This window comes from Lemur catta, chromosome 18 (genome assembly GCF_020740605.2).
Source record: "Lemur catta isolate mLemCat1 chromosome 18, mLemCat1.pri, whole genome shotgun sequence".
NCBI classification, from domain to species: domain Eukaryota; kingdom Metazoa; phylum Chordata; class Mammalia; order Primates; family Lemuridae; genus Lemur; species Lemur catta.
In genome coordinates this window covers 19,509,101-19,524,697 of record NC_059145.1, presented here as the reverse complement: position 1 = coordinate 19,524,697, position 15,597 = coordinate 19,509,101, and the positions used below count along the sequence as shown (strand labels likewise).

General features: G+C 42.8%; 1 protein-coding gene across 1 annotated transcript in view; it reads left to right on the top strand.

The window, feature by feature from the left end:
- Positions 1-15,597, top strand: part of GXYLT2 (glucoside xylosyltransferase 2) — an 82,611-nt gene that overhangs the window by 49,266 nt on the left and 17,748 nt on the right. Inside the window, exons 4-5 of the mRNA XM_045530768.1 lie at positions 10,717-10,968; positions 12,093-12,216. Of these exons, the coding sequence (XP_045386724.1) occupies positions 10,717-10,968; positions 12,093-12,216 (376 nt within the window). The remainder of the gene's footprint in view (positions 1-10,716; positions 10,969-12,092; positions 12,217-15,597) is intronic.

Here is a 15,597-nt window from a genome sequence, read left to right as displayed (position 1 = left end):
TTTTAGAAATGCTGGAGAGGCAGGGAAATGGGAGGATGTCCTGAGAGACCTAGCTGTCCTGTCCACAGAGGTCTGGAGGGTGATGTACCAGTCCACACGAGCACAAGGACGATATTCCCTGTGGTAGGTGTTACGTTGGTTTTCCCTTCAGGAACTTGGAGTCTTCTACTCTTCAATTGATCTTCTCATCTCTCAGAACTGGTCCTTCTCTTCTGCAGTCAGCCTTGAAGCATATTTAAAATTACAGTGGTTCTGAGACAATTCAACAGTTGAATTCCTTAGATTGTGTAAACATTTCTTGGATACCTAGTATACGTGCCAAGCCTTTTGCCCGGCACATGGACTTTAGAAGTTAACTAGGTACGGAAGGTCCCTGTCCTCATGGAGCTTCTGTTCTAATTGGAGGAGGCGAGCAATAAATGAGAAGATACTGTAACTGAAGGCCACTGATGGGGAGCAGTAATGGAAGGAAGGAGGTCAGGTGGTGTGATGAAGAGGCAATGGAGGGAAAGAACAGGGAGCCCTCGGGGAAAGTCTTTCTTAGAAGGAGTGAGTCAGAGCTGGGTGTTCAAGAATAATAAGCAAAAAGCTCTGCCTGGCATTCGGGAGGCCTTTGATAGCTTCCACTTACAGGTCTGGAAAGCTGCTTATCATACACCACAGCAGCTCCCTGGAGCCTTATCTCAGATCGAAGGAAAGGGGGCAGAAATGTGAAGGGACTTGCTAATTCATTTACATCAATAGATAAGATTTGGGAACCACCCTTAATTTTCACACTCATCACAGTTTTAATACTTTAGGCAATGTCTAAAACAATAGTTCACAAACCCTGAAACTGATTGAAGCGCTGGGGACTGCACACGCATTTCATAATCAGTAAAGATGCTGTTTTTAAGTGCATTGGAGGGACTTGCCGTCTTCACCTCAGGTGTCATGAACTTAGAAAGAGAAGTGGGAAAGAACAGAACAGAAGGTGTATCTTAGTTCGAGCTGCTGTAACACAATACCGTAAACTGAGCGGCATGTAAACGACAGAAGCTTACTTCTGACAGCTCTGGAGCTGGGACGTCTATGACCAAGGCACCAGCAGATTGATTCAGTGCCTGTCAGGTGAGGACCGGCTTCCTGCTTCATAGGCGGCACCTTCTCTCTGTGCCTTCACATGGTGGAAGGGGCAAGGGAGCTCTCTGGGGTCTCTTCCACAAGGGCACTAATCCCATTCATGAGGGCTCTACCCTCATAACCTAATCAACTTTTAAGACCCTCCCTTCTAATACCATCACCTGGGTGTCAGGATTTCAGGATATGAATTTGGGGGCAGGCCATAAACATTTGGTCCGTAATAAGATGATTACTTTGTTAAATGAGAAATTTATCGTTTCAATTTGCTGTTTTCTTTCTGACAGAGGAGACGTATATATTTGTTTCTATCTAAGCAAAGACTTAAGAGCATCTTAGATGGAGGAGACCCTGGCCATAGATAAGAGAATTAGGAGCTCACTGGCTTCCTGTGGGTTCATTTAGCTCCCTACCCTGTGCTGACTTTGATAGTAACTGAGCAATAATGATAGATGTTAAGGCCCTGAGGCCAGAAAAACCTTGGGTTGTGCTAAGAGGTGAAGGAACACCAGTGACAACAGAATAGGTTGGAGAAGACGACAGAGCCATTCATAGACTGTGGTACAGGTGTGACTATTTGAAGGGCAGTGAAGAAAAGTCTTGAAGGGATTTAAGGATGAAAATGGTGTGATCTATTGTAGATTTGGGGGATTTTTTTTAAGCCCTCTGGACTTAAAATGATTTCATAATGATTTTCATTGTATCATTTCAGAATGATACAATGATCAGTCCATCAGGAAGATGTGACCACCTCAAATGAATATGTGCCTAATAACAGAGCTTCCAAATCCATGAAGTAAAAGCATTCCTAGACAAGGAGAAAAATAGATCAATTCACAGAGTTGGCGACGTCATCATGCCTCTTTTGAAAGTTGACTCTGATTAGTGTGACAATTAATAATTAATTAATTATTAATAATGATTCCCAAGTTGTTATTATTAATAACAATTAATTCCCAAATTGTTATTATTAATAACAATTAGTAATGATTCCCAAATCGCATCTGTTGTCGTGAATGAATTTGCAGCAACTTTACATTCCTCCTGCCTTTCTTTGTGTTTGGAGATGAGGCTCCATGGAGCTTGTGTGGTCATAATAAATAGTCAGGAAACCAGTGAGGATACTAAAGACCTTGACAGCACTATCATGTAACCTAATTGACAGCTATGGAATTTATGGACTACTCCACCCAACAACTGCAGAACAAACATTGCTTTTCAAATGTTTGGGAAACATTCACCCATCAGACCATATGCTGGGCTGTAAAACAAGTCTCTATCAACGTAAAAGGACTGAAATCCTGCTGAGTATGCGCCCTGACTACAAGGGAGTTAAAATACAAATGCATGACAAAAAGATATCTGAGAAATCACAAATATCTGGAAATCAAAGAAAATACTTGTAAATAAAGAAGAAATCACAGTGGAAATTAAAAATCCCTCTGGCTGCTCTATAAGGAATGGGTTGGAGAGGGGCAAGTGTGGATACAGGAGACCAGTGAGCAGATCTTTACAGAATTCTGGAGGAGCTGTCAGGTGTCTTGGACTCTGGGTGAGGAGGGGGAGAGGGAGAGAAATGGGCGCATTCAGGAATCTGGGAGGTAGAGCCGATGGGACTTGCTGAGGATTGGATGTGGGCCATGTGGGTAGGAAGGGAAACCAGGGTGACCTCGAGGTTTCTGGGTCAAGTCTTGAACATTTCCCTGTGGCTCTCAGGATCAAGTCTGAATTTGTTGGCATAGCTCCTGATCAGATCCGGCCACTGCCCACTTTGCTAGCCTACCTTTCACCACCCCTTACTTTCCTGCTGTAAACTCCAGCCCCACCAAGCCCCTGGCAGTCCTCCCCCTGCCATGCCCACTCTTTCCACACGCTGTTCCACTTAGCTCAGCACCCTTTGCCCTGCTTTTCACTTATGTCTTAGTTTAGGTGTCACTTCTGCTGGGAAGCCTTCCTAGCTTTCTCTCTGGACTGGCTTAGGGCCTCTGCTGTGTGCTTCTGTGCTTCCCCCATCATCGCCTGCACCTCACTTTGCTTTGTCCCTTCTCTGTCTACCCCATAACACTCATGAGAACAGGGAATAGGTCTCATTCTTCCATTACTACTACTACTACTAATAATACTGCAGCCAGTTGCTGGTTTCCTGGGCTGTGCGTCATGGAACCCAGCCCTCATGAGAGTGAGACCATAATAATATCTCCCAACATTTATTGAGTCTTGCTATGTGTGTGCCGGGGCTTCACATGCACGATCTCATTTAATCATCCCAGCAGCGCAATGAAATGAGTTATAATATCAATTCCATTTATAAGAAGAGGAAACTGAGGCTTAGAAGGCTTAAGCAGATTGCTGAAAATCACAGAATTAGTGGTGGAAATAGAATTTGAACACAGATTTCAAACTCAAATCTTTTAACCACCAAGTTGTACTGTCAGAGTCAGACCAGGATTGGAGTGAGTGAACTTGAAGATGAGCCAGTGAGCCCCTGACCGTCTTGTGCCTATGGCCGGGCTTCGGCCCACGCTTGGCACAGATTGCCGAGCAGTTACTGGGGGCGGGTGCCCAGGTAGGGGCGGTGCACAGGGCAGGGGCAGGAAGACCCACTGCAGAACTGCCGGCAGTGGTACAGATGGCTATTGTGTGCCGCCTCCCCCAACTTTACAAAAACAAAGACCTCGTTTCTAGTGCTGACTAATTTCCATAAAGGAATTAGAATGGCTAATTTTATATCCTTTTGGTAAATACTTCTCTTCGCATTATAAGGTGGCCAACAATGATCCTCTTCAAATTAATACCAGCAATAATTGCTGTAGAATTACCCTCCAGAGATGTAATATTAGAGAAAGAGTGATTTTTTTTTTTGGCCTTTTGTTTTTCCAGATAAAGAGTAAAAAGGCCTTATGTGCTTGTTTTCAGTCAAGGTACTAAGTGGATTATGATATTAGAAAGGTTTAAAAACTTCATTTCTTCTCCACTTGACTCTGACTACATAAAAGCTTTTTGTGGTCCACGCATGTTTGGCAGTGCTCTGGGCATTGATGCGAATGGCAGCTAATTACACTTGACATTTTAAAAGGGAAAACACAGAGATGTCTTACAAAACTGCTATTTTTTTAGTACTATGTGCCAGCCACTGTACTGACTACCTTGTGTGTTTCATTTAACTGCCTCATTGCGACAACCCGGGAGGGGGGTGGTGGTGGTGATCTTGCTTTCTGCTTTGTGCAAATGGGGAACTGAGGCCTAGAAAGACGGAGCCACTTGTCCAAAGTCCCAGGGCTTGTGCCTCATGCTGCCAAGACTTGAACTCAGGAACACCAGACTCGGGGTTCTTAAGTATTGTCTTCACGTGTGTCTCTGAGATGTACCATGGGGGCTACTTTGGTGTGTTTCTTTTGAAATATGATCTACATACCCAAACGATCATGCCAAGACTTTATGTGCTTAGTTTAACAAGCTCACACCTGTGTAACCACTGTTGTGGTCGAGAACTAGACCATAGGGCCATCACCCCAGAAACCCACCATCAATGTATCTCTGCCCAAGACCACCAGGAGCTTCTTTTTATTTCAGGGCGGGCACATGAAGAAGAGGGGGGAGCCAGGCCTCAGCAGCTGCAAGCTCCAATGCCTTCAAGGGCTGGACAGGGAACACAGGAATGACACAGACCGGGGCAATCTCGGTTAATGGCAACTCCATTGTTTTCCTGGTGCTTGGGTTAAAATCCTTTGAGTCACCCTTGTCTTTTCACCTTCTCTCACATTCCATAGCCAACCCATCAGGACACCCCGTGCGCTCTACCTTCAGACTATATTTAGGATTTGACTTCTCACTGCCTGTGTTGTTACCACCCAGGCCAAGCCACCATCGCATCGTACCTGAATCGGTAAAATCGCATCCTCGCCGGTATCCCTGCTTCTCCTGTGCTGCCCATCAGTTTTCAAAGCAGCCTTCAGGGTGATCCTTTGATCGAAGTCCGATCATGCACACAAGCTCTTCACTGGCTCAGTTCTCTTGCTCAGACTAAAAGGCAAAGTTCTTACAAAGCTGAAGTGCTTATAGGGCGTGCGAAGCCCTAAGTGACCTTTACCTCTCTGTCCTCAGCTCCGACTTTTCTTTGCATGGCTCACCTAGGTCCAGCCATACTAGATCATCGTTGTTCTGAGGTCCCCGATGTGCTCCTGCCTTCTTCACACGTACTTACCTCCTTCTGAGTGAGCCCTTCCCCAACCACCCTATTTAAAATTGTAAACTCTCCAGCCATGGTGGCATGCACCTGTAATCCCAGCTACTTGGGAGGCCGAGGTAGGAGAATCGCTTGAGCCCATGAGTTGGAGACCAGCCTGGGCAACATAGTGAGATCCCGTCTCTAAAAAAATAGTACATAAAGTATAAAAGTATTGCAGACTTCCCCTTACCTGGAACCCCTGGTCCCTCTCCCTGCTTTATTTTTCACCTGCTTATATACTATATAACCAGTGGATATATCTGGTTTATTATCTAATTCCCACCCCTAAGGGCAGAGATTTTTGTCTGTCTTGGTCACTGCTAGTTCACACCTGGCACCTCGTAAACTCTCCATAAATGTTTGTTACATGAATGGACTGAGAATACAGTGGGTACCTGTGGTCAGGCACAATTCTTACCTGAGCTGTAGATTTTTCAGAAGAAGACAGAAATTCTGGTATTTTTGTGAAATATCCAATTAAAAAAATCAGCAACTTTTAAAATAGGCTATGTATGCCAAAATAATTAAAAAAAAAAATCCATCTGTGTGGGTTGAACTTAACCCACAGACCCCGAGTCTGCAACCTCTTCTTTCAGTTGAATAGGCTTTGCAATCTTAACTGAAGACTTAGAACTTTCCCTAAAGCAGTAGCCGTACATTTATTGACTGGTTTTTCTTCCTTGTCCCACGGTTCCAGTCTGGAAAGTATGTCTCCAGAATCAAACCTCCTCAGAGGAGAGATTAGGTATGATTCTAGAGAAGACTATTTAGACACAGTGGTCCCCAACCTTTTTGGCACCAGGGACTGGTTTCATGGAAGACAATTTTTCCATAGGCGGGGCAGGGCCAAGGTGAGGGGATGTGGGGGAGGCGGAGCTCAGGTGGTGAATGTGTGGTCCCGTATCTAACAGGCCACGGACTGGTACTGGGATGTGGCTGGGGGTGGGGGTTGGGTACTGCAGGTTTAGAGGGCTCCCCATCCCATGAGGATTCGGTGTGAGGCCTGGGTGGTTGCCTGCTGGTGGGAACAAGAGCTGTCATTCATGTGTCCCTCGGTGCACATTGCTAGTCTGCCAGCCTTGTGCCACCTCCTGCCATGGTGTTAGGTCCCAGGTCAGCCCACTAGGGCAAGACTGGCAGGAAATTATTTACTAAAATGAGCCATTGAACGAGGACCCTCTGAGGGATGCCTCCTTGTTAGTGGAGACCCTAGACTTCGGTCACATGCTGTGCTGGTGAGAACAGGTGAGGGGAACTCCTTGACATTGCTGGTGGGAGCGGAAATGAGTCCACTTCTAGGGAGGTAGGTTGACATTATCAACTTTACAAATGCATGGATTCTTTGACTCAGTGATTATATTTTTTAAGAATTTATCCTACAGATACACTCACATGTGTTTGAAATAAGACGAGGAGGTTTTGCATTGTGATGTTGTTTGTAATAACAAAAACTTGAGAACAACCTAAATGGTCTTCAGTAAATGGCCAGATAGATTATGGCAGGTCTACAAAATGGAATACCATACAGGCATAAAAATAATACCATCTCTGTGTACTGATACGGGAAGATCTTCTACATGTATTGTTTTGTTTAAATGAAAGCAAGCAGGCTGATGACATTGTGTTTGCTGTGCTGCCATTTGTAGTGGAAAAAAGGGAATGATACATGCATAGCTGTTTATTCTTATATGGAGTATCTCAATCACAACGCAGAGCAGTCCAATTACACTGGTTACCTCTAAGGAGAGGATCTGGTGACCAAGGCACAAGGAAGAGAATAACTTATCACTGAATTTACTTTAATACATTTTTATTTTTGAACCATGTAAATATTTACTAATTTAAAAAGAAAAAGAAATGCCATATTATGTGCTTAGAAATTTCCCTTAAAAAAACATCTGTCGTAGTGTTGTTTATAATAGTAAAACAGTGGGCTGGACGAGGTGGCTCACACCTGTAACCCCAGAACTTTGGGAGGCCAAGTGGAAGATTCATTTGAGTCCAGGAGTTAGAGTCCAGCCTGGGAAACATAGCAAGACCCCATCTCTACAAAAAATAAAAAAAGCTTAGCTAGGCATAGTGGCGTACACCCGTAGTCCTAGCTACTGACAAGGCTGAGGCATGAAGATTGCTTGAGTTCAGGAGTTCAAGGCTGCAGTGAGCTATGATTGTGCCACTGCACTCCATCCTGGGTGACAGAGCGAGACCTTGTTTCTTTAAACACACACACACACACACACACACACACACACACACGCAAACCCCCCAAAACAGTGGGAGCAATCTGCATGTCAAATGAAATACTGGTTAAATTAAAATTTTACACTATTAAGATTGTTCTGACTTTTAAAATTTCTAGTATAGCCTATTTGCCTTTTTCTCTCCTGATTAAAGGTAATGTGTATAGAATAGCTTCATAATGAAATACCTCCATCCTTCAGATCTTTAATTTTTCCTTTTCTGAACCTTCTTCAAGTCTTTTGTTTTCCTTTTTTTGTTTGTTTCAATGAAGGGCAGTAATTATATTGATTTTATTGAAGAAAGTAACAATAACTTAAAAGTAACCAAGTCACTGAGTCTGAATTTGTTGGGGAGATTTCTGCATAACCCTTAACTAACTAAAACATTAATATATTATGATTTTATTCAGGCCTTACTAGATAATCAGCCATAAAGAGAAATTTGTACTATTTCACATGGATTGAATCTCTATTCCTCTCTGCTCCTGTAGCTCTAAATTAGCTTTTTGTAGGAACCACCATGCAGTCTCTTACTCCCTTAAGCACATTCTAGAAAGTGACTTTGTCTTGTTATAATCTTATTTGCCAAAATCCAGCCATTGTTGGCATTATTTGACACATAAACTTAGACAGAATACTTTTCTGTGCTCAAGTTCCTTCCCAGTAAGACAAGATTGTCAGAGTGTTGAGCCCTTGGGATGGTGTTGGGCATATGAGACATCATAACTATATTTGCATGTGATACATAATTAATATCATAACATGTACTTATTAATACCTTAATAGAGAGTTTGCCCTTCTTACACATTACTCGAGTTGTGATTTAAAAAAAAATAGCAGACTAATGCTAATCTTTGGCAAAGTTTTTACCTTTCCATGGCAAAATAAAAAACAATAACGATAATGTGGATTTTTACAAAAGGTTTGTATATTTGGTTTACAGAATTGATCCTGATTCAGAAATTAGAATCTTCAAGTTGTTAAAATGGATGTCAAGATGATCTTCTTTTATGAAATGGTAGATGATCATTATTTTTAATTTCATTTTATTGGCGTGTAAAGTCCATTCCTCTAGTAGATGAGGAGAAAAGAAAGATAAATATTGTGGCTAATCATCATGTAGGCTTTGAAATTACTCAAATTTGAAATCCCTATGATACCTGTTTCCTATGGTACCTGTGTTCATCTACCTTAAATATTGGGGATCCTCCTGGATGTGGTGGCTCATGCCTGTAATCCCAGCACTTTGGAAGGCTGAGGCAGGAGGATCTCCTGAGGCTAGGAGTTCAAGACTAGCCTGGGCAACATGATGAGACCTCATTTCCACAAAAAAAAATTTTTAAAAAACAGCTTAGCCAGGTGTGGTGGCATGTACCTGTAGTCCCAGCTACTTGGGAGACTGAGGTGGGAGGTTCGCTTGAGCCTAGGAGTTTGAGGTTACAGTGAGCTATGATCGGGCCACTGAACTCCAGCCTAGGTGACAGAGCAAGACCCTATAAATAAGTAAATAACTAAGGGATCCCAGTGGAGTGTGTGTCAGTCTGCTTGGGCTGCTATAACAAAATGCCATAGACTGGGTGGCTGAAACAACAGAAATTTGTTTTCTTACAGTTCTAGAGGCTGGAAGTCTGAGATCAGAGTGCCACCATGGTTGGGTTCTGGCGAAGGTCCACTTCCTGGCTTGTAAATGGCCACCTTCTCACTGTCCTCATGTGGCAAAGAAAGAGAACTCACACAAACCCTGTGGTGTCTCTTCTTAATAAGGGCACTAATCCCATTATGAGGGCCCCATCCTTATAATCTCAACTAAACCTAATAATCTCCCAAAGGCCCCATCTCCAAATGCCATCACATTCAACATATGAATGTTGGGAATCTCAAACATTCAGTCCATAACAAGTACTGTTATTGTAAGCTGGACCAGGTGGCTCATGCCTATATCCCAGCATTCTGGAAGACCAAGGCAGGAGGATCACTTGAACCCAGGAGTTTGAAGTGGCAGTGAGCTATGATGACACCACTGCACTCTAGCTGGGACAACAGAGCAAGACTCTCTCAAAAGAAAAAAAAAAGTTGTTACTGTGTTAGGATGGTGTTAGGCCAGGGAAGGTTCAAATCCTTTTTTGGTTAAGCTGCCCGTAAGTTTGGGGAACAATGGCAAAACAAGGCAGATAGTCTGTTATAGACTAAGGCTTTGAAGTCTTAGCCGCCAGAGCAAAGCTCTGGAAAGCTAAGCAGTTAGCACAGGAGAACTCATTTCCCTTAGGTGACTGATTGAATGATGTACAACAGAGGTCAGCAAACCACAGCCATGAATGGCTTTTAACATTTCAAATGGTTGAAAAAAAATCTAAAGAAGGATATTTTGTGACATCTGAAAATTATATGAAATTCAAATTTCAGTGTGCTGAAATAAAGGTTTTTTGAAACACAAGCCCTTTTGTTTGTTTACGTGTTGTCAGTGGCTGCTTTTGTGCTCCCAGGGCAGAGTTGAGGAGTTGCAACAGAGTTTTAAATATTTACTATCCGGCTCTTTAGAGGGAAAAGTTTATATACAGACAAAGCTCGCAAAATCCCAAGTGCAAATCTTAGCTAAAAATATCATTTTACAGGATAGAGAGCCACCCAGCAACACTGGAAGAAAGGGATCCAGGGATAGAAGGTATTTACCACTAAGGCTTAGCATGAGCTGGTTTAGAGATTGTCCACTTCGAGTTTTCCAATGCCAGACCTGGCTGTTCCAAGGAAAAACTAAGAGAGAAAGAGAAGTAAGGCCTCCAATAAGGCCACTGGAGGATGGAAGAAGAGAGAGCCACCATAATTTGCTGTTGTTTTCATCCCTTTGAAAGTTCAACCCCTATCAAATATAGTCCAGGGTCCTGGAATTGGGCCAGTGTAGGTCACGCGTTACCTTCTTGTAAGTCCCCACCCCTTGATTGACACTCGTCCCTCAAGTCAAAGCAGAGGGAGGAATGGTTGCTAAGAGTGGTACCCTTTCTAGAGTTTAACACTCATCAATGAAAATCGGTAGCATTACTTACCTTGCATGCCACTGCCTTTGTTTCTGACCTGTTTTTGTTTTGTTTTCTTCCCCTCCCTCCCCCATGCCCTAACCCCTGACCCACAAAGGTGATTTTAAAGGATGTGGACTCACTTCTCTACGTGGACACCGACGTTCTCTTTCTGAGACCTGTCGATGACATCTGGAAGCTTCTGAGACAGTTTAATTCCACCCAGCTCGCAGCCATGGCTCCTGAGCACGAAATCCCCAAGATTGGCTGGTATAGCCGCTTTGCCAGGCATCCTTTCTATGGCTCTGCGGGAGTCAATTCAGGAGTCATGTTAATGAATTTAACTCGTATAAGAAGTGCCCAGTTCAAGGTAATGAAGTGCTGTAAAATTCCTCATTTAAAGATTGGGAGTTAGGTCTTCACAACAGTGACATTCCCAGAGTGCGGATCTGCTGATTTTGGAAATAGGTGGCCTGTAGGTGAGGATGGAAGGAGCCAGAGAAAAGTATTTGGACAATTATGGAATATTTGTTTGTTCAGGAAAAGCCCAGAGGGCTATGGAATTTAAAACTTCAGCACAGTTACTATTCAGGAATATTTTTTTGCATTTCTGAATTTCATAATATATGAACTCTGTGTATACCCAAGGCTTTAAAGACCATGCAAAATTTCTTGGAATGACCCTAGGTATATATTTACATATACAAAAGGACAGAGAAATATTTGTACAAGAGTGTTCATGGTCTCATCTTTATCCTAGCAAAGAACTGGAAAGAACCTAAAGTGAACATCAGTAGAGAACTAGTCAAAAAAAAAAAAGATCTTCCTATTCAAAAGAATAGATTGATTTGTAAATGAGCTAATAAGATCTCTAAGAAATAGAAAGGGAAAAAAATTTAAATGCAGCACATCATGATACTGTAGAGTGTGACTGCTTTTATGCCTTAGAAATTTCCAAAAGAATACCAAAGAGACCATTAATTGTTCACTGTGGATGCTTCTGGGGAAAAGTGGGAATGAGATATACAGGAAGAATAGTTTTTACTTTTTTATTTTATATCTTTCTGTGCTGTCTGTATATTTAGTCTATGAATGTGTTGCTTTTCTATTAAATGTAAATCATTATTTTAAGACAAGGAAAGGTGCTTTTCCTTAAGATACCTTAATTCTGCTATCTGTGTTTTGTTCCTTCACTTCACACACAAGAAATAAGCCTAAGACAGAGGTTCAATCTCAGGCATGGTTTTCTGAATAGAGACCATGGGCCCAACTCCCAGTTCTTGGTCCGTCCAGTAGCCGTGTGTACATCTGGCAAAACGCTACAATTGACAGCCCTACTTTGCTTTGTCCTACGCCCTGAGGATAGCAGGACCCTCCTCTATTTGCTTCATTCCTCCGAAGGACAGAAAGCCTGTCCCTCTCTCTACATGGCTTCTCAGTGGACAAGACGTATTTGCTTGGTTTCAGCTGTTCTGATGGTTTTCTCTTTTCCAGAACAGCATGATTCCAACAGGCTTGGCTTGGGAGGACATGCTGTACCCTCTGTACCAGAAGTACAAGAATGCCATCACATGGGGAGACCAGGATTTATTAAATATTATTTTTTCTTTCAATCCAGGTAGGTTCTCTTTTGAGAATGCCGTTTGTGTAGGAGTATGCCCAGCTTGCCCCCAGAGCGCATTCCAGGCCCTGGTGCTGTTGACTAGGCTTGAACTGTGCACAGAGGAGCCTGTGTTCCCCTGGGAAATTCGCCCTTTCACCCACCACCCTGGGTATCTGACGGAGGCGGGTCCTCGTGCTACTGACACAAAAGGCCAAATGTTGAAACTTCCAACACTGGACTCCATTTTTAGAGAATATCTTTTACATTTTGCTACACCATTCTTCTAAGAAGTACAATCAAAATTGATGTGAGCCCCCACAGCCATGCTTGGCTAGCTTTGCCTCTTGAAAAAAAATTGATGTGAGACACAAACTACAAGAAAATACTATAATCTAAACAGGAGACCCTCTGTAGCCTGAACAGTTGCTAGACTGAACGGAACTGATTCTCAGGGTCCTTGGTGTTAAAGGACTGTGAAAGGTTAAAAAACCTAGAATAAAGACTCAAATTCCCAAATCCCTTTTTTTCCCCAAATCTGGGACAAAAGAAATTCTTCTTATATTATTAAGTCAATGATTTGATGGAGTTGGGGAGGAAAGGGGAAATGAAAATTTCTGGTTTATATTTTTATATTAACACCTAAAGCTAATAAAATTTCTTTTTTTCTCTTTTTTGCTAAAACCTTATTTAATGCCATTAAAATCAAAACCATGTTTTCTTCTTGAGAAAGATCTTTGGAGGTTAAAAAAAAAAAAAAAAGCAAAAGCAATCCTTACCCACCCTATTCATGCCTTTGCTTTGTCTTTAAAAACCATGAAGTAGAAATTACTGTTTATAAAGACTTTGCCCATGATTGCATCTTACCCTTGTTTAAAAGAAAAAAATCTGGTATAAAACCTCATTTCATATGTGTTTGGATCAAAAAAGATCAAATCCTAGAAGAGAAAAAAAAACAGGTTGATACAGAGTTTCTAGGAAAGACTCCCAATACTAATTCAGTAGAGGAAGGAAATGTCTTAGCTGTTCACTTGTTGCATGTTTTAATCCATTTCACTTTGATGGTAACAGGGAATTTAGTCTACACCTCCTCCTTTTTCTTCCTAAGCAGATTTCATCTTTTTTCTACGTGTAAGTGTATTGGTTAGGACTCTTGGCTGCAAATAAAAGACCCCTGGAGTTAGCTGAAGCACAAAAGATACTCTTTAAAATAAGCAAAGTGGGGGACCTCGGTGAGATTTACTTTTTCCCATTGAAGCTATTTATTCCTGTCTTTGAAGGTTGTCATTCTCTGCTCCTCTGCCCTCAACACAGAGTACCAAGGTTTCATGCTACAGCCACGCAGAAAGCCTAACTTCATCCCAATTCCAAATTCCATGGGGAGGAATCACATGGTTTCTCTCAGATTAGTTCTGATCAGAAATCAGATCAGCGAGGCCAGCAGCATGGAGCTAAGGAATAATGGCTGACATTTCTTATGGACTTAGTGGCAGGTGCTATTCTAAGCCTTATCGTACTTGAGCCTCACAACAACACTAAGGATATAATCCCCATTTTACAGATAAAGATTCCAGGGGGAAAAGAGTTAAATAATGTGCAGCACAGCTAATGAGTGTCAGAGCAGGGATCCAAACCCAGGCCACTCTAACTCCAGCCCAAATGGCATACAGGGGAACTTTGGGGGTGGGGAAGAAGTTGGGGACACCCTAGAGAGCTGGGCAGATATCCCAAAATGTACCTTTCTGCTACATTATTATTTCTTTCTTTTAAATATTGCATTTTCCTGATGTAAATCTCTCTGTCCATATCCCCAAACTAAGGAATCCACACAGCTGCCTCCTCAGAAATCCTCCCAGCCTGTTGCAGATTATTTGAGGACGTGATCAGTGAGTGAATAATACCCAAAGGCAGTCATAAGCAGCTTTGCAATTAGACACGAGCCCCTTGTCTTTAATTGGGGCTGAAACCAACTGAGCTTAATTGCTTCTGCACCCCGCCCCCTCCCCCGTCTTAGATTCATTGAGTAAAAAGGATATTGTAAAATAATTACGAAGTTGTTCGTTCTAAATCCTGGCTATGAGCAGTATTGAGTAAATAACCAAGTTTTCTGGTTTTAGATCAGTGAGTGTTAGGTTGTCCCTGACTGAAGTGTGGCCTGCGTTCGATCTTCCTATTTCACGCTTTACCCAGGTACTTCATTAAACATGGGATCTTTGAAACTGAAATGCAGCAATAGCCATCATATTGTAAGGTTTCTCTTCATTGATATCGATGGTGAGCACTTTCTATAAACCAGAACAAACGATATTTGCAAAAAAGATTCATCCCTTTTATCCCTGGAAAGGAGACGGGGCGACGTCCTGGCTGTGACCCAGGAGATAAACATGTTTATTGTCACGGTTCTGTGGGTTGCCATGGGTGAAGCGATGCACATAAAACCTGTAGTGCTTGCCTGGAATGTTGTTATTATTATAGTCTCCTGTAGCCAATAAGACTGCTTTTTAAACTGTGTTTAAAAGTCATTAGCTAAAAAATGTTTTTAAAACTCTTGTTATAATTAGACGGTAAATGCCTGTGGGTGTGTAATTGCAGTGGCGCGGAGTAGGCTGCCTGGAGGAGCCAGCTGAGGCCCATGGGGCAGGCAGGTAGCTCATCCCGCAGGATATTTCCTGGCAGGGGATCCCAGGTGGCTTCCTCAAGGGCTGGAAAACTGCACTCACATCTTTACAAGTGAGTTTGAGGCAAGAGCAGAGGTCTATGGAAGGGGTAAATCCAACAGGGGCCAAAAGAGAACTCTTGGTAGAAAGATGTGTTTGCACGAATGTGGTTAGGTTCCGGGGAACAAAACCCCACTCCAGCCAGCTGAGTGAGGGCAGATATTGTCAGAGTCCAGGGGCAGTTTCATGACTGCATGAGTCAGGTCAAGCTGGGCTTCGTGAGAACTGGCCGTAGGAAGCTGCCAAGAACCAAAGTGATTTCTTCATCCCTCAGAGGCCTCCTGGTCCCTGTCATCCTTTTTGTTTGTTTGTTTGGAGACAGAGTCTGTTGCCCTGCTAGAGTGCAGTGACATCATCACAGCTCACAGCAACCTCAAACTCCTGGGCTCAAGTGATCCTCCTGCCTCAGCCTCCCAAGTAGCTGGGACTGCAGGCATGTACCACCATGCCCAGCCTGGTCCCTGTCATCTTTGCTTCTCTCCATGCCTGTCTGAGTCCGTTCTGTCTCTCAGACAGCATTCCCGGTTTGCCCTGGCCCTACCCAATTGTCAACCCCAAGTCACTACAACCTCACAAGTGCACAACCAGTAGTGATGGATTTCCTCTGTTTCCTACTTGAAATTCTTAACTAAAAAGAGACTGGCCCAGCCCATCTATAACTCAGTTTCTCTTTGGATTTCAA